This window comes from Linepithema humile, chromosome 2 (assembly GCF_040581485.1).
Source record: "Linepithema humile isolate Giens D197 chromosome 2, Lhum_UNIL_v1.0, whole genome shotgun sequence".
NCBI lineage: Eukaryota > Metazoa > Arthropoda > Insecta > Hymenoptera > Formicidae > Linepithema > Linepithema humile.
In genome coordinates this window covers 1397430-1424022 of record NC_090129.1, presented here as the reverse complement: position 1 = coordinate 1424022, position 26593 = coordinate 1397430, and the positions used below count along the sequence as shown (strand labels likewise).

At 38.3% G+C, this 26593-nt stretch overlaps 1 protein-coding gene across 16 annotated transcripts in view; it reads left to right on the top strand.

The window, feature by feature from the left end:
- The first annotated feature begins 264 nt into the window (after positions 1 to 264).
- Positions 265 to 26593, top strand: part of AMPdeam (AMP deaminase) — a 29501-nt gene continuing 3172 nt past the window's right edge. Inside the window, exons 1-13 of one of the 16 annotated variants that reach the window (XM_012375969.2) lie at positions 265 to 648; positions 3326 to 3465; positions 14945 to 15122; positions 21299 to 21452; positions 22250 to 22436; positions 22905 to 22994; positions 23250 to 23599; positions 24093 to 24290; positions 24382 to 24677; positions 24762 to 24888; positions 24958 to 25121; positions 25196 to 25490; positions 25984 to 26094. In XM_012375969.2, coding sequence (XP_012231392.1) covers positions 3330 to 3465; positions 14945 to 15122; positions 21299 to 21452; positions 22250 to 22436; positions 22905 to 22994; positions 23250 to 23599; positions 24093 to 24290; positions 24382 to 24677; positions 24762 to 24888; positions 24958 to 25121; positions 25196 to 25490; positions 25984 to 26094 — 2286 coding nt within the window. In that variant the 5' untranslated portion in view covers positions 265 to 648; positions 3326 to 3329. Of the gene's footprint in view, positions 649 to 1058; positions 1519 to 1590; positions 1781 to 3325; positions 3466 to 4568; positions 4940 to 5649; positions 5799 to 11146; positions 11467 to 12113; positions 12131 to 14305; positions 14455 to 14944; positions 15123 to 18177; positions 18262 to 19941; positions 20385 to 21298; positions 21453 to 22249; positions 22437 to 22904; positions 22995 to 23249; positions 23600 to 24092; positions 24291 to 24381; positions 24678 to 24761; positions 24889 to 24957; positions 25122 to 25195; positions 25491 to 25983; positions 26095 to 26593 lie in introns of those variants that run through there. The other 15 variants (XM_012375968.2, XM_012375966.2, XM_012375973.2 and 12 more) reach the window with 15 other exon arrangements.

The window sequence follows — 26593 nt, the reverse complement described above, 5'->3', positions numbered from 1 at the left end:
TTATTATAGCTTTAAAGCAAGAATGCTAATTAATATTGAAGTAGAATAAAAACTTGATATTAAAGGATGTCTTAAAATCGTTTGAAATCAAGTCTCTGTTGATTTAAAATGTGTATTGCGCAATATATGCAATAATTAGTAATATTTCATAAATATATTCATATTTAATAATTTCATATGTAATAATTTATTCACATTTTGTTGAATGTTTGTACATATATGTGATTTATTATTTATTATTTTTTATATGTAATATTTTTTTTCTAGCAGCAACACATATTGTTCAATGCAACATTTGGTTTAAGTTAAAAAACCAAGTTTACAGTTAAGAAATGGATTAAATTTATTGGACTACTGTGCCTTTTTGTAGAATATTCATATAATATATAAACGATGTACAGACGCAAGGTCTCATATAATTAGAACAGTACTACAGCGGCGGTCAGTCGCACAGTATGGATTTTCATGGGATCGACGGGAACGAGTCTGCGCTAGTCGAGCGTCGCGACTCGCAGCGGTATCGCGCCTTCTCGACCAATCACGCTCAGACCACGCGCGTCACACCACGGACGCAGTGCTGTAGAAACCACCGGTGAAGAGGCTGTGAGATTCTCCGTCCGTTTTTGTCGCAAGTGTTTTGAGAAACAAGTAAGTATATTATGCTTTTCTTATAGAATTTTTCTCCTCTCTTCTTTGGCATTATATTATCTAGAATTGTGCACGTAGAATTGTTTTGCAGAACATCAGACTCGTACTCTTCTCTCGTGAAATTTATAATTGAGTAGAATAAAAAGGATTGACAAGCGATTTTTGAGCGATAACCTCAACAATGTCGAAGATTCGCAGAATCTCGCTACAAAGTTGTATTATTTTTATCCAACTTTATTAAAAGATGAATATCGAACGCGAATTCGACTGAAAGAGATATTCTTGCAAACAGTAAACAACATTTATATAGAAATATATATTAAAATGCTATTTTATATGAAGTCAGCTGCAGAATCACTTGCACATACATATATTTAAGCATACTTCGATATATCGATGACTTGACTCGCAGCATATGTCAGGTTCCATAGTCAACGGTGCACTATTGTGTTTACGCGCGGCGCGGCTGGAGTGTCAGCTGGCAGTTTGTGACAGTCGTTCTCCAACACACCGAGAAGCATCTTCCGCGTCGCGTCAGCTGGAACTGCGTCAGCGCGGATCGCTTCCACGTCATGTGTAGCGAACAGTGTTGAACGTTCTCGCAATATTCTTTCGCTACCGCTTCACTTTTCGAAATCTTTTCGCCGTCGATCGCCCGGAACGGAGCAACAATTCGGACGCGCGACTACTAAACAACGTGAACGATATTGCCCACGCTGCAGCGTCGCGATTGGCTGAATACGTGCTCCGCGCCGCGATTTGTTCGCCACTGTATTCACTGTAATCGTCCGCTTGATACCGGCGAGCCGCGCGCGCGACGGCGACGTCCTTCCTTCTTCACCTTTTGGGTACGCGGAACGAGTAAAAAACGTAAGTGACAGATCACTTCACTTTTCACCGTATGATTCACGATAAATCGCGACTTTGTGTGCGAATGTGGGCGCAACTCTGCTACGCTCATGTCCGACGATAACCGGACGATAAGTACTACTGACTTCGCACGAACAAAGCTGGTTATACAAAAAAACGCGGCAAATTGTTAGCATATTGATTAATCGACTGATGCGACCTACGTATGCTCTTCCGTATGCACAAAAGTTGTTGTTAATGGCGTGATGACTGGACAGTTTATGTGAGTAAGGAAGAAAGCGTCGCACATATTTACACATTTTTCTAACCTATTTCAATTTGCGTTTCACTCTTTACTATACCGGTATGTTTTCTCTTTGCATATTTACGAGGATAACAATAAGTAACTACTCAGGTGAACTTTTTTAATATATTGAAGAGGTTAGGACGTTGTGTGTTCCAATAAAATCTAGAGCGTTTCAATACCATTCTAAAATTGCCAGCTGAGTGTGTGTATTTTATTTAAGATATTTATATATTGAATTTTATATATTGAAAGAATCACAACTTTGAATATTAATGACATATAAAATATAATTTAGATTCTTTTTTGCTGAACTAAAGAAGTAGCAAGTTCATGTTTTAATATTAATATAATTTATTTAATAAAAAAAATGCGCGGTTATGATAATTTTTTATTTCTAAAATGTTAATACTCAGTTTAGAATATTTTAATATATTATAAAAACTATATAGTAGAAAATGTGAGTGATAAATACACATCTGCAATTAAAGTACTGTTTTATTTGATTATAATTTAGCACGTTGAATGATTGGAGCGGATATACATAAGTAATTGATTAGAAAATAGATTGTGATAGCCGTGCACCAAGAAAGTTAAAAGTCATACGTCGTATACGTTTCGAACTGGATACAGATGTTTATTTATCGCTGCATGTGCATTAATGCAGGCAAATTGTGCGTAACGAAAAAGTTTCGCATGTCGTCGTATTTAAAATAATTCGTATACATACCTATTGTTTAATGAGTTTAGCTCTTGATTAGCGAATTAAACATTTATATTCTTGATAGAATGGAAATCTTGTTGTATTAAAAATACAGTTACACTCGGAATAAATCTGTGTTAATATGCGATATTCGAATCGAACTAACGTATCTTGTTAATTATATTATAATTTTTGCATTTTATATGCTTTATTAACTGGGCAATTAGATAATGTGATTATCTCGCATTCTTTGATGCCAGAGATATAAAATTTAAAATCAATTTTATTTCTGCACAACCAACGTTTTCTTATCGTGAGATATAATTTTGTCGATAAGAAAAGGCATATAACATGAGACATATCTATATATAAGTATATATAAAGACGGAAATCCATGCAGACCTGCAATTTTAGTTCAAACAGAATATCGATAGGTAAAAAAATTGTTTCAAATTTCAATCTTCATGGAATATTTATATATATATATATATATATATAATAGTGCCTTTAATATTTTATTTGTCAATAATATCCTTTACAAAATATATTATTAGAAAAAAGTAACTATCATGAATATTAGGAAAATACTGAAGCTGAAAGAAAAAAATTAATTTTAACACTTTGATATTTTCTAGAAATTTGTCTGCAATAAATATAGTATACATTTATTAATTGTATTTATTTTTGTGTGAAATAATGGGTTCGTTTCGGTCGTTGTTAAAAAATCTGCAGCTGTTAAAGCAGGCACGCGTAATGTCACGGATACTTGAATAGATATCGCGCTCAAGATGACGAGTGTTTAATAATATTATAATTTGCAGAATAATGGAGGATGTGGTCGCTGCGAACGTAGTGAAAGAAGTGAACAATGGCGTTGATAGAATCTATTATGAACTGGATGGCGAAGGTGATGCTGACAGCTCGACGACTCCGAGCCACAATGTAGATCATCATCGCGATCGTGAGTACTATCAAATTTTAGAAAATGCTATTTTGCGACATAACTGGTGTGCTGGTTGCGGTATTCTAATTAGCAGTGCGATAACAACGAGTCGTTATTATCTTGCAGTAACTTGCAATCATAACGATAAAGCGAAGTAAAAAGAATGATTTTAATATCACAGAGTTGTCAAGAAGTTATTCTTTGACGGACATTTATCCGTTGAACTGAATTGAATAGAATTATTCTTTAATTTCTTGAAACGTGTCTCAGGAAAATCTTACAAGCTTTTGAGAAAGTTTATTCGTCGTACCAAAGTTATCTTTTGACCTTTTGAAAACCAATCTTAAAATCATGAAGTTGTGGCAAAGTTACTTTTTCAAATACGTCTCTTTGTGAGAAAGAGTATTTTTTAACTTTTTGAACGACGACGATTTGGATATCATATATCATTCTTTGATTACTTTGGAATTAGATTTTTTTCCTGGCAAAGTTTTGATTAAATGCCACGTACGGGCCAGTCGTATTTTCATAGCTGCAATTATATCGCAAAACGAGCATGTTTCGCGGTGCTAAACGGTATGTTATGATAGGCACGACTCGCGCTATAACGCGATTTATCTGGCCGCACGAAGGGTGAAGTTAATTAAAGTTCGCCGGAGAACTGGAGATCGATATGAATTATACGCGGTGGCTGCGGAAGAAAAACAAATATTTCTGCGACTTTCTATTCTCAGAATTTATCTGTTTTGATAGTAACAAGATTGCCAGAGTCGATAATATAAAAAAAATAAATTAAATATATCGAAAGAGAAGTCAGGAAAAATAAAAATCGTTAAAATCAAGAGATTACGAAAAACTACAATTTTTCACGGCGACAGAAATAAAAAATTACTTGATATTATTTAATCTTGCGCTATCGTTTGTCATAAAAATTTATTATAGCTGAATTTTCAACTTATTTTATAAATGTGATTTATTAAACCAAAATAACTTTACTTACGAATCATATAATTCTCAAGTTCTCAGAATGATTGAAGGTGTGTTGAACCTCATATTTATTTTTGCAAGCCGATCTATCTAGTTGGAGTACTGACGAACGCCTTCGTCGATTGACGCGAGCGATGGTTCTGAAAATTGGCAGCTAGCCTAAGATCTTACAGCAGACTGATAGTATTTTGGCTGCCGTAGGTGCTCACAATGGTGCCGTAGGTGCTCGTCTCGTCAGTGCAAGGCGAGAACAAACGCGCGAGTTAGCTTCGCAGCAGTGACCGCAGTTCGGTCGTCACGGTAGTTTCGCGGTGTTCTTCGTTGTGTTACGTGATGCGTAAATCTTGAACGTGGTGTCCCGCTAAATTTGGGAAATTTTGTGAAAACGGATCTCCCACCAATTGCACGGTCGCTCCGCAAATCTGCAATCGTAGGCCTTGAAAAGTGGCGTGTATGCGAAGTTTGCGAAATCCCGAAAACATTTTGATTCAACTGATCAAATTAGGTAAGTCATAAATAACTTCCGTGACGCGAATTACAAGTGTCTGCTTTTTCTGCGAATCTTAAATAACTCAAAATTAATCATCAACAAGATTTAGGATGTTCAGAAAAAATTAAATGTTTACTATTTGCGTTGGAAGTTATTTGTGATTGTAAATATGATGTTAAATAATTTTTTAGAAAATTTTCTTGCGATTAGTTACATTAATTTAATTCTTGATAAAATTGATTATTATTTATTTATTAAAATTCGAAATTTTTTGATTGTTTCCTGAGAAAATATTTACATTGTACATTGATTTGTTAAAATCAGATTTTGACAAATTGACTATCGCATTTTCCAAATATATCCCAATCGAAAAATTCGCTATCGTACGATGAAGCGGCTCTGAAATCGTCTAAAATTGCTTTAGCACTCCTATTCGCTATCGCGACCTTCGTGCATAATGTTGGCACGAGCTTTGACAAGCACAATGATTAGCGCGACGTATATTTTTGGCGCAGTTAAAAGCATGTCGCGCCGTCGCGATTATTAAAAGCCGTTTTATTTACACCGAGCTCGATTTTCTAACACGAGTTCTTTTCAAATCGAGAAAATATGAGATCGTAGGCAACTTACTTGTGGCATCTTAGTAAATTTCTTGGGAATCTTTTATTATTAGGAGGAGTTTATCGGCTAATAAATTTTGTATCAAAATAAGGAATTATCGATAGTGTAATTTAAGCTGTATCAAGGATCGCGTGACTTGGCGTGACCGGGAGAAAGATGTCGATCAGAGGTGTGACCACTTCGGAGAACGAGGCGTTCCTTGGTTCCTTGCGCCTGCCGAATTTTTTGATCGATCCTGATGAATATTACGAAGGTAAAGGCGAGTGTGAAGGCTCGCGAGACACTTTATCAGGTTGTGTTGCAGCATTGTTAATCGCTTGACGTTGAAATCGATGTAATTGGCGGGACACATTTACGTTTAGTGTCATTTTGCCGGAAAACTGTCTCAGATGACGACATTTTTTAAGGAATTATTTCGTGCAACGTATGTAAATAACAATAAGTCCATGTCTGCTGTAATTGTCAGCAATCTGTCTTATCTTGTCAATAACGCAACTAATACTTATCATTGTCTTTTTCTCATCGCAAAATGTATTGTCATATAGTATTGTTCATATTTTATAAATTCCTGTAGAGAAACGCAAATTTGTGTTTTCTCAGAATTTTCTATGAATCACGTCATTTATTGCACAAACTCGCGCCTTCCCAGAATTTTTCATGAATCACATGATTTATCTTCTTGAAGCATCTAGAGCAAACTTTTAAAACTGCAAATTGTTAGAAACGCCAAGAGAGTAAAATACTACCTTAATTATTTCTTTGGGAAATACTCTTAATAGCTGTGTTTGTAAATTATCGCGGTAAAATAGTTTGAAGTTACACCTCGAGGAGATAATTTTGAACTGACATAATTATTACGGCGCATAGAATTCGAGTAATTTCCACATATCGCCTGCGGTCAAGGTTGCGGCTTACATCACACTTTTTATCTAACGTTGTGCAATTTCAACGCAGTTCCTTTTCGATAGTTAGATTCCTAAAGTAAACGAATTGATTAGCTTAGAAATGACGATATTCCACAATTTTTATTTTTGTTTAAAATATATGTATATTAATTAAATTTTTATTTTTATTATTTTTATGATACATTTCAATATTTTAGAGCATCAAAATTTTTCGCAATTAGATCAGAATAAATCCATAATTTGTACAATCCAAAGACATCAGTGAAAGACATTGGAATTGCTTGCAACATCACTGTTATAATTACAAAATGCAAGAACTTTGATAAAAATTTTATGTTTAAAAACTACGACTTTGTAATGCTATGTGAAAAACATTTCGAAAAGTATTGATAATAAGAATGAGAAAATATGCAAAAATAGAATTACAATATTTTTTATTGATGCCACCAAAGTGTTTATTGAAAGCGGACTGTTTACAAATTATAAATTTGCTGAATCTCACATTGGATCATTTATTTTGAGACGCCGTGCGCCAAATGTAAACTCTGACAGCGTCACAAGAGTGATACTTTCTGGCTTGGATACATATTAATGCCATGCCAATGACTAAAATTAATCGAAAATACTGACGCCGGCTTATTTTCGTTCCGCGGCGCGTTATATTTATTGCGAGTGTGGGTCCTACGGGCCAGATGAGGACAAGGAAGCGGTGTGTTCTCGATTGGGAAGATTGAGTCTCGCCAGAGATCCACGGTAACCGTGCCAGGAGTATTGATCCCGTTCGCGACTACGTCTATGCTATGCCACTAGTCTCTTGGCGCGCACAAACGGGACCCATTCAGGCCGGTCGACGCTGCCAGAAATTGAATCACGCAAATTCACGCGATTGCCGTAAATAGATGTAACCGTAGAATTCGATCGCACGCTCTCCGACGCCTCGTGGAAATTTCCGCTGCCTGTTAGGCATTTTTAGGATCGGCACCACAACGCGTTGCTCAATCTTTCAACACGTTAAATATTCATGAAAATTATCAATATGCTGGCCATATTTTTTTCTCGGCATTGTGAAATTTCTGTGTACTAAAATATTTCTTCATGATTGGACAAATTATGCTAAAAACACTTATTTTTTATTTATATATTATGTAATAGTAAAATTTTATGAACATATACATAACACGATGCACGAAAAAGCAATATATAAATGTAAATTTTCCCATTTCTTTTATCATAAAGTATTGCTCTATTTTTAAAAGTAATACCGCAAATCATGAAATCTATTGTTCATTTAACTCTAAATTAATTTATTTTAACACAAAGATACCTAAAATCGCATATTAGAAAACATATTGTGCAATAAAAATAAATCCGCATACATTTTTGTTTAAAAAGTCAATGCAGCGTTAGTTGAAATATTGGTTGAAATAAAAATATATTTTGAAACAGTTTTTATATATCAAAATTATTCATGTGACTATTGCGCACTGCAAAACTTTTTTATTTATTGTATGAATTTAAATGGACACATTTAAAGTTAAATTCGCAGCGTGAACGCAAATACATTCAGCCCTGCGACATTGTTTTCAACCTTGACGTTGTAGAATTGCTCGCGATGAGTCTTTAAATGGTGCTTTTATAGCCCGTGTATAATTAGCTCGTAGCGCAAACACTTGTTATAGAGACGATGGAGCGTATCTAGTCATTATCTTGTGATAAGATCGGCTGATAATCATTATCATGCCGTATACAATAGCAAAATGCTGCTTGGAATAATGAGCTTCATTACTAAATACACTTTGAACGTTACAATATTTTAATCCTATGTAATTTTTCACAGTATAATGCGAATATAATAACAGCAAAAATATGATAAATAACGAGGTAAAGATGAAACAAAATATCTCAAGTACAACTATCAAGTTTAGTACAATTTAAATTTCAAAGAAAAAATATTTCTCTCAATTTGACTCCTAATTATAAGATCTTCAACTTTGGACATGATTATCTATAATTAATCTTCGCTGAGATAATAAATTCAAAATATTAAGTTCTAAATTAGATTTATTTAGAATTATTTAGCGACAATATAACATAATTAGTAGAAAAGAGGCATACTATATACATTTGTAGATGAATAAATATAAATATATCAATTATGAATTCTCAGCATGCAGTAAAAATGTCAAACGTAATCCTTTTTTAAATCAAGCAGTATACTTTTTCTCGTTGTTAATTAAACTTACGGGTAGTCATGTTCAATAAATGTGTGTGAAAACAGTTTGTTCTGGAAACATGCTTCTCGTGATTTATTACGACTCTCTATTATGATTTAATACAGTTTGCATGATGTCGGTGACACCGATCGGAGAAAATTCCTCGCGCGAATCGCAGACGTAAGCGCCAATTAGTGTGACTTTGGCGCACGCGAAAACCATTCGACACGAAAACAGAACTGCGCGCAGCTTTGTAATTAAATCAACGCCTGTGTATCGCGCGCCGCTAAAGCAATCCCCGCGAGTTTGTCAACTGACAAAAAAATTTCGCGCGTGTGTCATGATCACGATGCACCGTGAAAAATAGCAGTATTTACTTACTGAGAAGGCTCGCTCTTTGTGTTTTATTACACATTTTATTTTTTGAAACGTACATCATGTTTTGAAGTGGTGCTTACAAAGATTTATTATCTTTCATTGCTAAAAAAAAGCGTTTATAAACACAATATTGACTCATATACCGAAGCAGTGATAAAATTTTTATTATATTTTTTATTGCGAGCGTTGCCATTCTTTATTTTGTCTCTTTTTATCGCGATGATTAATTCCTGAAGAATTTCGCGCAATTTTCCCGATTGCTATCGGCATTCTCTCTAAGTGCTTTTAATTTTCCAGATTTTCTAGTTTTTTTCCGACTTGTAGCAATCCAATAATTCACGATACGTCATCTGGTTTTATTTATTCAGATTTTGTATTTATAAAGAAATTGACAATTGATATTACACAGGCTACTTGTTTTGTGAAACAAAATTTATGATATTTTGATTAATTAATTGAAGTAAATACGCAATAAGGTCTTAATTTATACTCTCAATTAAATTAAAGTATAAATAAAAACATACTTTGCAATATATTTATTTGTCAAGAAGAACGAGAGTAAGAAGACGAATGAAAGATAAACACGCATCGAAGCACGCTAATCTTGTACGTCTTATGCTAACTATACACATTAGTATTCTAGAGTTAAAGAGGTGGTGTGTTTTTCATACCATCACGAAGAGTTCAAACGGTCACGCACTGCTTACAATCTATTTAAATGTTGATAATAATACAACCTCCTGCGCGAGCGTTTTATCGTTCGTAAGAAATCTGCTTTAGAGACCTACGCAACATCGCGCGTGCACACGTGGATCGCGTATGTCGCAGCGTGGTAAATATATGGGTCACTCAAGAATAAGCGCACACGTCAGTCGCACGCACCATGCGTGAATGTCGAATTATTGAAAGTCAGGACGTACGTTTTAGCCGGTATCGCGTGTTGCAATGTGTTTACGCCAAGTTTTTCGGTATTTCGCGCGCGCGTGTGCAAACCATGAATAAGATAGCGCATTCGTGCACTCGATGATTTGCAAAAGTGGCGTGAGCCCAGTTTCAAAAATCGAAGATTCACACACCGTGACGCAAACACACATCATCATTTACCGCCACTTCTTCATTTTCCATATTATACGCTGAGAGATATCTCAGAACGATAAGCTCTTTATGATTCTGTTAAGATGTCGATGTAATTAATAAGTTTTATCGTACCTTGACGAGATCTATTATCAATTCTTTTTACAGAATTTTCTAAAAAATATTCCGCCTTCAAAAACTTCTCGAGCTTTCGAAATTATTAATATTACGAGTATACAAAGGTCTCCATCGTTTATCTCAGTGATGGGAATTTCCATATCACCTGTGAGATACTATCATTGATTCTTTAACAATAGTATCTCACAAGTGATGTGGAAATCTATATTTATCTATATTTATCTATATTATCCCATGTTTATTATCTTGTTGCATTGTTGTGATATGGACATTCCTGAGGCTGAGTATCAGGCATTTTAGTTACGGGTATTGTTAGCGCGTTTGGTGACTCATTGCTAGCATGCGAGCGGCAAGAAGGGAACAGGAGAACAATTAGAAAATTTCGAGCCGAAAGTTGCAACTAATTCCCATCTCTGGTTTATATAGACAGATCGCTCTTTTGATCAGGAGAGACTTCTTTCGCGATGTCCATTTTTTACCTGAAAGATGACAAAAAGGGGGTAAATAATCCCGGAAAATATATTGACTAAAAATATTGCATTATTTGTAAGAGATATTGCCAAAGAAAATTGCCTTGAAAGCGATGGAAACTTACACATGTTTAACAATAATTATTTGATGATCCCGGCGTTTATTCGAGACCATTAGAAAACACGCGTAACTATCGTATAATTAAAACTTTCTGTTATCATCTCATTTAACTAAAGTTTGTTTTAATTAGACTTTAAGGGGGGGGGGGATAATCCGCACGCGCGACCTCGCACGCGTACACACACGCGGATTCCACGATGCGACTGCCAAGATATTGCCAAGTCCTTCCTCTCCCCCTCTGACTGGTCACAGTCAGTGCATTCGACACTCACGACCAGTCGGCATGGTCAGTGCCCTCCGACGCGTCGTTGACTAGACACACCGCGTTATAGTCCCTCTCTTTCGTGGGCTCTCGAGAGTGAATTCCCGTATCTTGCATCTCGCGCTCCGTTCGGCTAAAGTGGATACACGCATCTCACGGGAAATACCTTGTCTTCGCAAGTTTGTGTGCCATTCAAGGGAGTCGCAAATTTGTGCGTCACTCGAGGAAATCGCGAATTCAGAGTTGCATCGATCGCGTGATTCGTCTGACTCTGGTATCGCGATGGAGCGATTTGCGAATTGTTGTATGTTTTGAATAGTACGCAGTTGGTGTCGGCATGATTGAGACACTTTTCGCTTCGTGAGTAAGCTTTAATGATATTAATGATTATTACCGAAACGCTGATATAATATTTATGTTTCGGAGCGGACGCATTAATAAATGATTATTTAATGAATTCTGTTGCACATTATCTTCGATTTAATTTGTTTACTAAACAATTTGTTTACTAAAAGGAAAGAAAATTTAAGAAAACAGCCCATTAAAAAAGTATTTTGATCATTCTAATGCCGATTATACAGTTACAAAGTAGAATTTCGAAAACGCGTTAAGAATCGCGAAAAAATATTATATATTTCTCGCTTAATTTAAAGTAAGTTTTTCTTATCAAAATTCAGCGTTTTATTGTGGTAGATAATTAATTTATTCTTTAATATTCTAAATTTTACATGAAATGACACCACATATGCATTTTTTGTCAATTGTGCAAGACTATATATTATAGACTGCGCAAGAGGGTTCAGTCGACCAGAGTTAGCGCTAATCAACTTCGATGCAACGCAACCGGCTCTTCGAATGCGTCGATCGCTGACGAAAGTCGCTTCCCGAGTAAACAACATCGCACGCAAGAATATTAATTAGCTGTCTCGCGATAACGAATATATGGTCTTCTCGAAAGTGCGTCGACAAAATGTATCGTTAGTTCGTCGCGTGAGAATGCTGATAAAGCGCACATAAATAACATGTAAATAAACCCAAGAACGCTGTACGCTGAGGATAATAAACTTGCATCATCCCGCGTGAGATTTAATTCGAATCTCTTCGTCTCTTTGACGTAAATGTCGCGCGAGTATTAACGCGAATTGCGCATAGCGCACGGGAGAATTGAGGCGTTGTACGTGTTGCGATTAGTGCCGTCAAATAGACCGGATAGTTTCTGTACCGTCATTTGACTTTACCGGGTATTAATCGAGTATCGAGTATAACGCTGTTATCCGAACGTTCACAATTTAATTGCGGACGGGTTTGTCGACGATTCGTGACTTATCGAAGTGATCGTGGAAGGGCAAGTCCTGCAGCGTGATATTCATTCTTGTTTCGCAATCACTTGTTAAAGTGTTCTTTGTCCCAAAACGTGCTTTCTTACAGATCCAATCTTTTGATAAATTTTAGATTTGATTTTCGGTTATCGTGAACATTTTTGGGGCGTTTTCTTTATTTCCAACAGCACGGGTAATGCCAGTTTGAAGCTAACGAACATTGTTTTATGGTTAAAAAGCTGATTTCCTGATGACTGCTGTAATAATTAATAATAAGCAGCGGGGCTTAATTCTTGGAACTACAGCAACTTGAACATTCATAGTTAATTAAAGTTTTCGCGTAGTCGCTTGTCTCGTAGAATCGCGAATCCTTCATGCAAATGTTTACGATGGTGTATGAAATCCAAAAATAAATTACACGCTCATCAGAAAGGGTTCTGCGTCGCGTAAAGCTTCGCGGAATCGCAATTTACCGTCGACTCGAGGAGCCGCGTGAATCATTGCGCCGACATTGCGGCGGAAAACGCAATGGTTGCTGCGTACCGACCTTGCGGGAAAATGCGGGAGACTGATCTGGGAATCTTCAGGTCATCTATTTATAGTATGAGCCGGTATTTTCATTCGCGAAACCGCCGTAGCCGGCGCTTTAGAGGAGAAACGGAGCGGAATCGCCTGTTGACATCGCGTCGCGAATTTTTACCGTTGACGGCTTGTTATCGATCACGTCGGAACGATTAGATTTCCTGTTTTCCTATTTTTTTTTTTATTATTTCCGTTTTTCTTTATTTACGCTGTACTTCTTTTTTTCGGTTTTGCTCTAAATTTTCCACAGAAAGACGTGAAGTTTAATTACACCGTCAATGGCGATTTTTTTTCACTCTTTTCGAACGCTTCTTTTTAAACCGCGTACCGTTTCGCGTGCACGAAGAGAAACAATTAACTTGTTTTCCACACACAGCGCGCAACTTAAACGACGAGTCCGTGTCAATTTCATGCAAATCGCACGCGGAGAAAGCGTGTATAGGCGTGATTTAACTATCCCTGACGCGCAACCCTAATTTGCTGCTGCCCCTGCGTCGTAGAAGCGCTATTTACTACGCACAGCTCCGCCAGCCGCATTGTAAAGGCCGCAACGTTCGTGATGACTCCACTATGAAAATTGTTTGTCTAATATCGCCAGCGGACACAACGACTTATTGTCGGCCACTTATTGCATGTGCGCCTCGTTGGCGCAAACCGATGGGAAAGTTGGTTTGACGAGCGAAAATAACAGGCCTCGTTATCGAGCGCTGCGCGTCGCGTTCTATTAATAGCTCGAATGCTGCGAGCTTTTGTAGATTTGTCGTCGGTTGAGGGTCACGACGAGCTCATTGGTTCATTGATCATATCACGGGAGAGCGACGCGTCTCTCGCGGAGGTCGCGATCGCCGTCGGGCTGGGAACCTTCTCAAACGAGAGTGACGAAATAACGTTCGAATCGGGAGAGCGATAATAATTAATTAAAGAGAACCCGTTACGATTCGCAGTTAATAATTAATTCTCAAACATAGTTGTTAATTGCATTTGTACTTGTGATCGATTCAGTCAGTTGTTCGTTTCGATTGAAATTTAATGAACAATCAGTCGCTAATTGCATTTGTGACTGATTCAGGCTCAGTCGTTATTTAACGTTCGCCTTTTGTAAATGTCCGACAAATGAATTGCCAGATATTTTCTTAATTGAGGGCGTTTTCCGTCAAGTATGATGACCTGTTTGCGCAGTTAATTATCTCAAGTTTCATATGTCTGCGAAACGAGTCAGCGATCGATCATTTCGGGATCTTTCGAGCGGCGACGTCGTGCAAACACAAGTGCGACGTAAAACTGGAAAATATTTACAGGGACGCGTACAGCGATTCGTCGTCGAACGTAAAGACGAACGAGGTTCCCGAAATGGGAAATGAGAACGAAATTCTTGCTCTGTACAAGCGCAATTCCGTTACCGAGTGGTTGCAGAAAACTGGACAAGCTACGGGTTATGTGGACAATGGTAAATTCACCGGAAATTGCGATCTCTCTTTTTAACTTTTTCGCCGCGGATTATTCCGTTCTACATATTTGTCTCTGAGCGAAATACAAATATTATAGATTGAAATATTTGCGTACTGTAAAATTTTTGCATGTTGATATATCGCAAATCTTTTATTCTGTCCTTTTAAATTCTTCCATTTAAATTATGTAGCAAAAAAGAAAACGTGTTTTCGTGTCAACTATGTGCTTTAAACTCTAACTCAGCGCACGCCTCTCGCATAAAAATTTCTGTTAATATTTCAGCTCATTTCTGCATGAAAGTGCATTAAAAAGAATGCATTGCAAACAAGAAATTGTGCTAAAATAATGAAACATGGAACACTAACATTCGAATAAAATAATAATTTAAGATTTTATACATTGTTGGGTATCGTTTGACTAAGAATATTTTTCTCCCATTATGTTCTTTATTAGTTGAGTTTCCTTTAACGGAATTATTTCGTTTGCAGGTAGCGAAAGCCCAGTCTTCGGCATCGAAAATAACGGAACCGGCACAGGAAGTGGCAGTGCTTTGAGGCTTGCGTCTCACGAGTTACCGAACGAAATTTCGGCGCCTTACGAAGTACCACAATTTCCGATCGAGCAAATCGAAAAGAAGCTTCTGATTCAACGTCAACTGACCGTCAAGTGAGTACAATTACCACTAATATTTTTCCAGCATTTGAATAATTCAGATTAATCCAAGTATGATAAAAGTTAGTTTTCATGACTTTGTGCTGAGTTATAAGCAGTATCTAACACGGTTAGGTAGAACGATTGCACGTTTTTCAAAGCTTTCTGAACTTTCCATCTTAGCAAACTTCAGAATTTTAATTTAATGCTTAATTCAGATTTTAATACGTTGGACGAAGTGTGACTTCTCGTAAAAACTGACCTTAGCTGGACGATCCGAATCGTGTGAATCACAAAAACTGATTATATCAAATTCTGATAAATAAATAAAGCTCGTACGTTGAATGCGCATCGAATAAAAAAATTAATTTGTCGGGAAAAGTTGAAAAACGCGGAATAAAAGTTATGACGATAACTAGGTGGCAATAAAACGATGATTGCAATCTATGTTTACGACTGTACGGAAGGCACTAAGGCATTGTCGCAATATTGCGAGGTACAAAGTGCTCTCGCGTGTACGTACTACGAAGTAGTACACGTGCGATCGCGCTCGAGTACCTCTGTAAGAGTTCTATAGACCGCTGCACAGGACGTCAGCACTTACGTGAGCCGGTGATTCCAACCGGAAACCGATGAAAACTGTGAAAAGTAAATTGAAAAGCGGTTTTTAAAATATTTTATAAAAAATATTTGTGAAAAAATATTTTCAACAGAATATTCCTCAAAATATTTTCGAACGTAAAAAAATCGCTGTTTCCAAAAAAACAAGGAAAAAATGCGCTGAAAAAATTGTCCGGCTTTTTTTTTAAATAAGGACAAATTAAAATCAACCTGCCGTATCGCGTCGATCTGAACGCTCTATCGCTTTCGACAGACACGATCGTGCTGCGGTAATCGCGTATCGTGCATTTCAGTCGGCAATTGCATCGTGATCCGTTCGGAGGCTTTTACGAAAATTAAGAAACGGACGAGAAGACGTTCTGCGCGCGACTATCATATTAATAGTATCACGAGATATGGGGCCGCGCTTAAACGCGTCCTAAGAGACTATCCCGAGTGATTAACCTGATTTCCCGTTAAACTCGCTGCATTTTCCAAACGCCGGCTCTCCCTTAAATTTTAAATAATTTGTAAAAGGAGGCCGGGGAAGAAGTTTATTAATTAGGAATTCTGGGAAGGAATTAATTAGGGGAAACTTGAGGCGCATTTAAATTCTATTTTAGCTCCGCAGCAGAAGAAGCGTTTGATAATTGAAGGTAGTCAATGCGGTTATTATTGAGCACCGTATCTGCTATTGAACGTGACAATCGAAAGCTGATGCGAAACAATAAGGAATATTTTATGCGTCGGCGGAATGCCGACGCGGCAGCGCTGGTCAAGCGTGCACAAGTTTAGAAATCATTGTCGCTGTTGGGTACCTCGCCGATTCCGTGATGTATTATGCAGATCTTAGCGAAGGATATATAAACGAGTAGAGTAGGTAGAGACTGGTAGGTCATGTCGCCCACGTTTCGACTGAAAGGCCGAAGCGGACATTTTGAGAATTTCACGCGATCGATGCCGCTTTGTTACTTGATAGAGTCCCGCGTTCCTTTCGCATTCCTGCTATTCGTATTTTCAATTCTTGTTAATAACAATGCGAACAGTAGCATATAGTTCTGTGTGTTTTGTACAGAAGATATTTTGTATATTTACGCGCATAATTCAGCTTTGAATTTAATTCGGCTTTCAATAGCTTCCAATGGCGATTGGAAATCGCGATAAAAGTTCAATTTAATTATTTAAATGGCGAGATTTATTCATGTAACGGATGCAAAAGCTTTATCAATCAAGTAAAATCAACAGCGCGATACTCGCCACTCGTGGAATTTTCAATTAATAGCATAGGAAGAATTATTCAGTTTTACAGGATTATTATATTGTTTAACGAGAGAAAAAAATATAAAGAACAGATGAGCACGTATATTTTATTCATAAACGAGTCGTGCGCGCGATGGCAAATATTTTACATATATTATTTTATATATATAATTACAATTGAAAGAAAAGCGCGTTAAAAACGATCACTCGTGTTACTTGCGTTAGCTACGCAATCTTTGTTTATCAGCTTAAAAAAAAAAAATCGCGAACGAGACGCGAATTACCTCGAGACCGATCGTTGATCGCCGATAAAATCGTCGTCGTCGTTGCCGTGAACAGAATTCACACGTCGCTGCAGCCAATAAAGCTGCGATCAATAATTCAATGCGGGACGTATGCCTGTCTGGCCTCGAGACGCTTAATATAACGTGATAATTCAATTCGGAATGTATGCCATAATCATTGGTTATTTAAAAACCAAATGTTTTTAACCAAACTGCATTTGTGTGGAAACGATCGGCGAGTCTGGCGAGAAGTTCACGCGTTGTGCGGGCGCGTCAGTAAAATTTCTAGACAGGAGAAACTGTCCCGTAACTTATCGCAGGATACGCCTTCAGGGTTGCTGCATACAAATTTAGTTGCGAAACACCCCGTATAGTGACCTCCATTTCAAAAATCGATCATAACCCATCTTCATCGTGAAACAACCGGCCGATAAGCTTGTTCGCAGACCCAGCTTCCCATTTGTATTTCCGTCTATTATCGCTAACTGAAAATGTTCACGATACTTCAGCCGTATCGAAGGATATCGTAAATATCAATATCACTCGATATTTCCCATAAAAGCATTGATATTTCGCAATAACCGACATCACTGACACAATCGCGTGGAGAAATAACAGTTTAACAACGTTAAATGAAAGCCAATGTAGCTGGCTTCAACAAATCTTGTAATTAATTTAACATTGCAATACGATAACATACCGCCGCGTTGTATTTTACTTTAATGACGCATTAAAAATATGTATGCGGATGTATTGGGTATATAATATGCGACGTAAGAAAGTCATGTCACGTAAGCGGAAACCATGTATCGCCCGTCCTTACACGCAATCGGCGGGGTGTTTCGTAAAACGCGGTCGTCAAGCAGGGGGATGAAGGGGTTGCTCCGCGATCAGCCCTCCTTGGCCGCCCGCTCAGTGCTCGTGCGACCGTCGTTGGTATCGGACGTGTAATCCGGCAGCGTACGCGACTTCCGGCACGTCGGGAGAATTGCACGCGCGAGGACGGTTAGGTATCGTTCACACGCAGTGACATGCTTTATCACAACCGGTGCGCTGTCGGCGAGCCGACAGATATGGAAAAAATCATTCGACTGTGAAAAAAATCGATTATCGTCTTCAATTATTGCAATGCTTATTTCAAACCGCTATAATTGGACGTTATATATATAAATGATATCGAGTTCGATTTCGACACGGGATGGAATGTGTAGTTTTTACTCACACTGTTCGCGTTAAAGCTTCTAGCGATGCGCGAGAAGCACACATGGATGTATTATGTGTCATTTTTTTAAACACACAGAATTTATATCTTTTATAATAAAAATACGACATTCCTTAATAATTATAATTATAATCGCATTGGAAGTTTGTTCATTTATCAACAAAATATTTGTTCCGAATACAAATATGAAAATTATTTAGATCATATTAAATTTTTCTAATTAATATCAATATTAGGAATTTTGACTTTTTGATCCTTTTGCTGCGATAAATGCAGTTACATCAAAGTTGTATTTGAGTACGAAGTTTGTGCAAACTCCTTGCACACTGCAATGCAACACCGCGCGTTAATTCGCGTAAATGGCAGCGTGAAAATGTAACAAGTTAACAATTTGTTATAATGTTAGCTACGGCATTAATCTTTATGTGAACGATACTTCAGACGAAAGGAGATGCTGACGAGTGAACAGATTAAAGAGCAGATCTTTCACTAGCGTTAAAACACCGCGTCAACAGCATTATCGTGTCGCAGAAACGCGCAATACGAGATTCACCGGTCGGCGGGAATTCTCTAGAAATTTGACCCAATTCTTCACCCTTTAATCAGTGCGATTTATTAACGCAGTGTTTCTCGCTAATTTTTGTTTATTTGCATATTATAATTCTTTCTATTTATAAGTATTTCACGTAGTAGTTTAAATCTTACAGAAAATTAAAAAATGCGGAATTAAGCGGAATTTAATAAAGATAAAATTGAAATAAATTTCGGAAGTCAGAAATTTGCGTTGAAGTAGCTTATTTAATTAAAATCGAAGGTAATTTATTCTCTCGCTGCTCTTACGTTTCGAAGATTGTAATGAATTAATTATCACGATAGCATTTGCTATTTTTGTGTTTTTGCGGAATTTTTAGCTGCACACTTAGAAAGATTTATCGCGTGTTGAAGGCAAGTATAAAAGTGTGATAAACGCGTTACCGCAACGCCCGCATAGGACGCTATTACACCGCAGAATTTTGTTACTCTTTCACCACATCCTGTAATTATTTGTCAACCAAGTTAGGTTGCATTAGAATGTAATATAAAATAACAAAGCATCACGTACGAGATCACGAAATGAAAAGATACAATTATATTTACGATCCTTTTATTTGCTTCTCCATTTATAAATTAATTTTGTCCACGCAACGGACGAAGCCTATTTTATTTCTCCCTCTTATTGTTTTAACAAAATATTCTATTCTTATTAAATTCTTATTTATCTTTATGGCAATCTTTTAAATATAAAAATGAGTGAGTTGTTCACAAGTGAATAAGCTTCTTCAACGCATACTGTTAAAAATTTCTCGTATAATATTTCGCGAAACGCACATCGCAACGTACAAAATTGTGTGCGACGGCATAGTAATTATCGAGACAAATGTATTAATAGAAGCGAATGATTATGTTCATCTCACTTGACGGAGCGCAGCAAGTGGCGAAGCGTATGCGTGAGACTGCGGAGAAAATGGGAAAAGACTCTGCGGCTCCCATCGCGCCTTATTAGTTTCCGTAAAAAGAACTTATCGGATGCTTCGGCCGACTAATCATGACAGATCGCGGAGATTTCCGCGTTACCGGAGATCGAGCGATGCAGGTCCGATGTCGTGACCGAAGAACGTGATTAGACAACGAACGCTGCGAACGATAGACGAGACCATTTTTCACGCCCGCACCGCGCACTTTCTCCGCGCTCGTGAAGAATTCGCGAAAGAGTGCCAAATGAGAATAGAGCGAGGCGCGGTACTTCCGGGCCGCGATCCACTTTGCGCGTAGGAACGATCGATTTGCAGCACGTGGTTATCGATTGCGTAACATGTTCGCCGGCGCGACCGAGTCGAAACGATGGACGAGGGATAATAGGATTTTCCTGAGGTAATTCACGTTTTCGTGCAGACTTTCAGCGATGATTGATAGATCTAATTTAGCTTTGAGGAACATAAATCCATCGTGCAGCTAAATCGCTAATTTGCCAATATCGATGTAAATAACTATTATTTATGTCATTGTAAATTATTACGTAACCATATTTAGAGGTAAACGTGTGATACAATGATGAATCTAAATGTTATATAGATAATTAAATTTATTTGGATGATATTACTAAATTATATATATATAATATTATATACATTATGATATTAATTACGCGACGTAAACATATTAACTTAACATTATTATTTTCTTGCTCTGAAACGGCGATTGAAAGATACTTCAAAGAATATTAATGTTTTTAAAAGAATATTTTTTACTGCGCGTTCTTTACATTTTACAAGCGGCTTTATGTTTATCGAGCTGCAGTAAGCGTAGTTTCTTCATTGTCAGTATGCAATAGCCTGGCCTTGTTAACATTACGAAATCATGGATACAAGGAAATAAGCCGGAATATAAATAACAGAGTGTCTCGAGATAATGTACTAATTGCAGAATTCTTATCTCGAAGAACGGTTTTTCACTCGCTGACATGTATACGCGAGAGAGGCCTGCGTATCGATTTGAGATTTGTGATGACCCTCGAAAGTTCGTGAAGCATCGTAACTATCATGACCTTGTCGAATTTAATCCTCCTCTCTCGCTCAGTGGAGTTCTCGAATCGCGAAACTACACTCCATTTGCCTCCGTTGCAGTCCGTGCATTAACTCTGCCATAGAAATTTAAAAAGCGCCACATTTATACAATTATTGAGATATTTAAATAATCTTGGAGATATCGAATGCAGAATTAAAATGAGAAATTGAGTTTTTGGTTTCGATATATTGTTAAGCAGTTTTTTTTATGTTATTTGACAGAGCGGCTAAGGATCTTGAGGAACGCCGCAGTCATTACGAGCCGTCGCTTCATCCAGGAGTTCCCGATGACACCGATCATAGCTTCAAAATCGAGGAAAATGACTTTGTGCCGCACTTTCAACGAGTCTCTATATCGGGGGAAGATACTTCCGGGGTGAGTCTCAAAATATTAACAATCTGCACAAATGTACGATTCTTATTTTTTTTTTTCTGAACAAAGATCATTGTATTAATTAATCATTCGAGTCGGAAAAGTGGAATCACGACTCGATACTTGGAAATGGAAATTATCGCACTACTTAGCGAGTATTTTTAGAACGGATATAATTTATCGGGAATATGATGAGCTTAAATGATCAAATTCATCAATTATTAATTATCATTCGGAGAATGGAACTGTGTGCATATTTTCTGGAACAATCGTGAGATATCGGTTGCTAGATAACGGGATACCGTTGTTTCACGGACGCTATTGTGCACAATGTGCCTCCGGAGATTTTGCGTGAGGTGGAAACCTTGAGACTGTTGGGGAAACCCTCATCGTTTAGCTTTTATCCCTCCTCCCTTCGCGCCTCGTGCTCGCATTATTTTATGAAAGGCGCTTTACGCCACGGAAGAAACCGAGTTCTCCGCTCACTATATGACCTTTATGTCAAACGCGTCAAAATCATTTTACTCGTCTGGACTTTTCGAACGGGATTTTTTAAACAGATATTTTTTGAAATGCACTCTCGAATAAAATGCACATATTTCACATTCGCTTTTTATCGCACGGTAAAAATATGTCGTAAGAAAAGATGAGAAACGGAGTCGTCGAAAATGATTTAATGGCCATCAAAGTCCGATCGAACTGTCGTTGATATTTGATTTTTAGAAAATTATTTCGCCCCAGATTATTCGACGATCTCGATTGATTTCGTTATTGCATTTTGTCTTTTAAATTCTACGCAGGTGCCTTTGGAAGATCTTCAAAGGGCCTCCAAGATGCTGGTGCAGGCATTAGCGATACGTGAGAAGTATATGAACAATTCCAAGCAGACTTACCCCTCGATCACGTCTAGATTCTTGCGTAGTATCGACAAAAGACCGCTCACCACGGACGACGAGGTTCACCACGAAGATCGCAAGGCCATCGAAGGTAGTTACTGTTGCTGCTCGCGTTGAACGGCTCGAGGCCTTAAAGCCATATGTCAGAAATCTAATTTTCGACGCTCTATACCCTCGTTACACGTACCTTCCCGTTGATCGTCCCGCCCTTGTATCGTCCCTCACTAGGAAGTCACGTGATTGTCGTCTCACGAAACATCTTCAGCGCAATTAACACCTAGCGCTTCAAACGCCGATCGCAATAACGACGTCAAGCTGCCGTCTTGTATGTGTTGTGTATTTTTTGTCTTTTCTTTTTCGTCGACGGAAAAAAAAGAAGGAAAAAAAAAAAGAGAGAATACGGTACGCAGAGCGCGTATCCGAGTTCGCGCGGGGCTCGTATCCATCTCTCTATCTCTCTCAGACACAGCTTTATCAAGCCTAGCGTTATCAAGCACCTAGCTACACTTTAAGTTTAATGAAGTGTTTACGAAGTCAGTTCTGTTATATATTTCCTAAGGGAAAAGGCGGCTGGATATTGAGAACAAAATCATGGATGCTCGATCCGACGCGGACATCGACGCGCTGATCAAAGACGTCTCACGGACAGGTCCTCCTAGTACCTATTAATATCCTTACCTTGAATTTCCTGTTGCACGCTGTTTCGAGTCACGTACTGTATCTATATTCTTTATAGAGTTTCTTTTTTCTTTTCTCTCTCTCTCTCTTTCTCTCTCTCTCTTTCTCTGTACATCACGCGAGATAATTTTGTATCGAAATTAAAATGAACAGCGCTGTAGCAACAGATATTATTCGGCGCGCTAAGTGTACGCTTAGCTAACGTTACGCCCTGCTCGATTATCAGATCATCCGGTGCACGCACCCGCATCTCGGGGCGACCCGTGGGAGTGCGAGTTCCCACCGACGAAAAACTACAAGATTGCGCCGATTAACGGCGTGTTCAACTTGTTCGCCAACGACGAGGACCTGGCCGCCGGCAAGCCGCTCCCGTATTCCTACCCGGATTTGGCGATTTTCGTACGGGACATGAACCTGCTTTGCGCGATGATCGCGGATGGGCCACTGAAATCCTTCTGCTACCGAAGACTGAGTTATCTCTCCTCCAAGTACCAGCTGCACGTGCTACTGAACGAGCTCAGGGAGCTGGCGAGTCAGAAAGCCGTGCCGCACAGGGACTTCTATAACATCAGGAAGGTCCGTAAATAGTACACAATTGAAAACTATAATTTTGGAAGGTCGGAATTGGCGCGATAATTGCATTAAGTCGACATGCGGTAGTCACGTTGAAGGAAACGTTGGGGAAACGGCGTTACACTGCTTTGGAATAATTCCGAGTGTATCAAAAGTCTTGTACTGATCTCGATACAGTTTGCGGAAGAAAGTCTTTTGTTTAAAAGAAAAACTCTAAACTTCTTTCCTCGAACTTGATTAATTGCTACGGCTTTTCGGTTTGCGATATTCAAGAGGAAAAAATTCGCAAGACAAAAAGTTCCGCGCTCTTTTTATATTGTTGTACGAGTTATTGTGTCGCGGAGCGTTAATTAAACATTGAATTTTTCTAAAAATAGTCGACCTATGCCACGAACACCGCGGAGTATGTTGCGGTAATAAACGCGATCGATTTCGCGGGCGCAACAGTTTTGAGTTGAGCCGTTTTGTTTATGCATCGATTGTTTTACATTTACAGGTCGACACCCACATACACGCGGCTTCGTGCATGAATCAGAAGCACCTGCTCAGATTTATCAAGAAAACGTTGAAGAATCACGCAGACGAAGTGGTCACTTCTTCCAAGAATGGCGAGACCATGACGCTCCGCGAAGTCTTTCAGTCCATGAACCTGACGACCTACGATCTGAGCGTCGACATGTTGGATGTGCACGCGGTAAGCGTCTCCGCGAACGGTGTTTACGTTCTAGATGCCAGCAAAGTTCGCGAACAAAAGTGTAACGTTGGACTTTTTTGTTCTCTCGCAGGATAGAAACACGTTTCACAGGTTCGACAAGTTCAACGCGAAGTACAATCCGATCGGTGAGAGTCGCCTGCGCGAAGTTTTTCTGAAGACCGACAACTACTTGAACGGCACATACTTCGCGAGAATAATTAAGGAAGTTGCGAGCGACCTCGAGGAGTCCAAGTATCAGAACGCTGAGTTGCGTCTCTCGATTTATGGCAAGAACCCGGAGGAATGGGACAAGCTGGCCAAATGGGCGATCCAAGGTGACGTTTATTCGGACAACGTGCGCTGGCTCATACAGATTCCCAGACTATAGTGAGTTTGTCATTTCATTACGGAGATCGCACATGAGCGCGATATATCTCGCCTTCGATTTTCATCACTCGTCTTTTTTTGCAGTGATATTTTCAAGCTGAATAAGCTCATGTCGAATTTCCAAGAGATCATCAACAATATCTTCCTGCCGCTCTTCGAAGTGACCAACGATCCTCATTCTCATCCAGAGCTGCATAAATTTCTCCAATATGTACGTTTGTTTTATATTTCTTATTATTTCTTTCATTGCAGATGTTTTATATTTATTATATTATCACAGGTAATAGGTTTCGATTCTGTGGACGACGAGAGCAAGCCGGAAAATCCTCTCTTCGACAAAGACGTCTGTTCACCGGCGGAATGGGACGACATAGAGAACCCGCCCTACGCATATTATCAATACTACACTTACGCAAATATGACGGTTCTCAACCACTTTAGAGCGTATGTTGCGCCTTTTTTCCCATTTCAATTAATTATTGCGCGATGCGATCTTGAACGTGAAATATTTGATACAGAGAACAAGGCTTCAATACGTTTGTCCTGCGGCCTCACTGCGGCGAAGCTGGTCCTATTCAACATCTCGTGTGCGGCTACATGATGGCGGAGAATATTTCACACGGCCTGCTGCTGAGAAAAGTCCCCGTGCTCCAATATCTGTATTACTTGGCGCAAATCGGCATCGCAATGTCACCGCTCAGTAATAATTCGCTTTTCCTTAACTATCATCGCAATCCGCTTCCAGAATACCTTGCTCGAGGATTATGCGTAAGCTTGTCCACGGACGATCCTCTTCAGTTTCATTTTACCAAGGTGAGAGATAATTATTACTATTATTATTATTATTACTATGTATCGTAGATAAATTGGGTTGAGTTATAAATATGCCAGTGATTATAAAAGTAACATATTTTTTGTTTTAAGATATTTTTATGTTTGGATGAATTAAAAAATATTCTTTGTAATTTAAAAAATCCAATATATTTTTATTCTTATAATGTAATTCTTTAATCCAGATAACCAAATGTTAGCAATGTTGATAGCAACTTTGATCAAATTTACTACTATAATATAATTCTTTTTTACAAAAAATAAATAAATTTTTCTTATTTTTTTCTTTGGACACTTTCATAATTACTGGCACAAGTAATTTTCGCGGCAAATGCTTGTGAAAGAAACGGAAGTTGCTCATAACTTAATTTGATATTACAAAGAAATATGTTCATTTGTCCATTAAATGTACAAAATTATTATTATCCTATGATTATTAGTATATCTCTTAATCAGTATGATGTCTTAATTATAGGAACCCCTGATGGAAGAATACAGTATTGCTGCACAAGTGTGGAAACTGAGTTCGTGCGACATGTGCGAGCTGGCACGCAATTCCGTCATCATGAGCGGCTTTCCGCACAAAGTGAGTAATTATATCATCTCTCCATCCCGCACCCGTATATGTAAAGAGATCGGATTGACGCTTCCTCGAGCGTTGTGTGAGCTCTCTCGTGCATATGTATACAGGGTGTCTGGCAATAATCGCCCCACCGGTCATATACAGGTAGAGGAGGTCAAATCGAGTAGAAAAGTCCTTTACCATTTTTTAATTTTCATAATAAGTACTGAGTAATTAACGAAAAAAGATCGGCGAATCCGCGCGAGTAAAGCGCGCGCGGTGAGAAGGACGTCCCACTGCTACGCGATCATTAGGACACAAGGATCTAGCGTTACGCGCCGCTTGTATGTTGCCATTGTCATTTGTAGAGCGCTCCTCCCAACGCTTCATCGCGCGCCTAGTGATCGCATAGCAGTGGGATGTCCTTCTCGCTGCGCGCGCTTTACTTGCACGGATTCACCAATCTTTTTTCGTTAATTACTTAGTACTTATTACAAAAATCAAAAAATGGTAAAGGACTTTT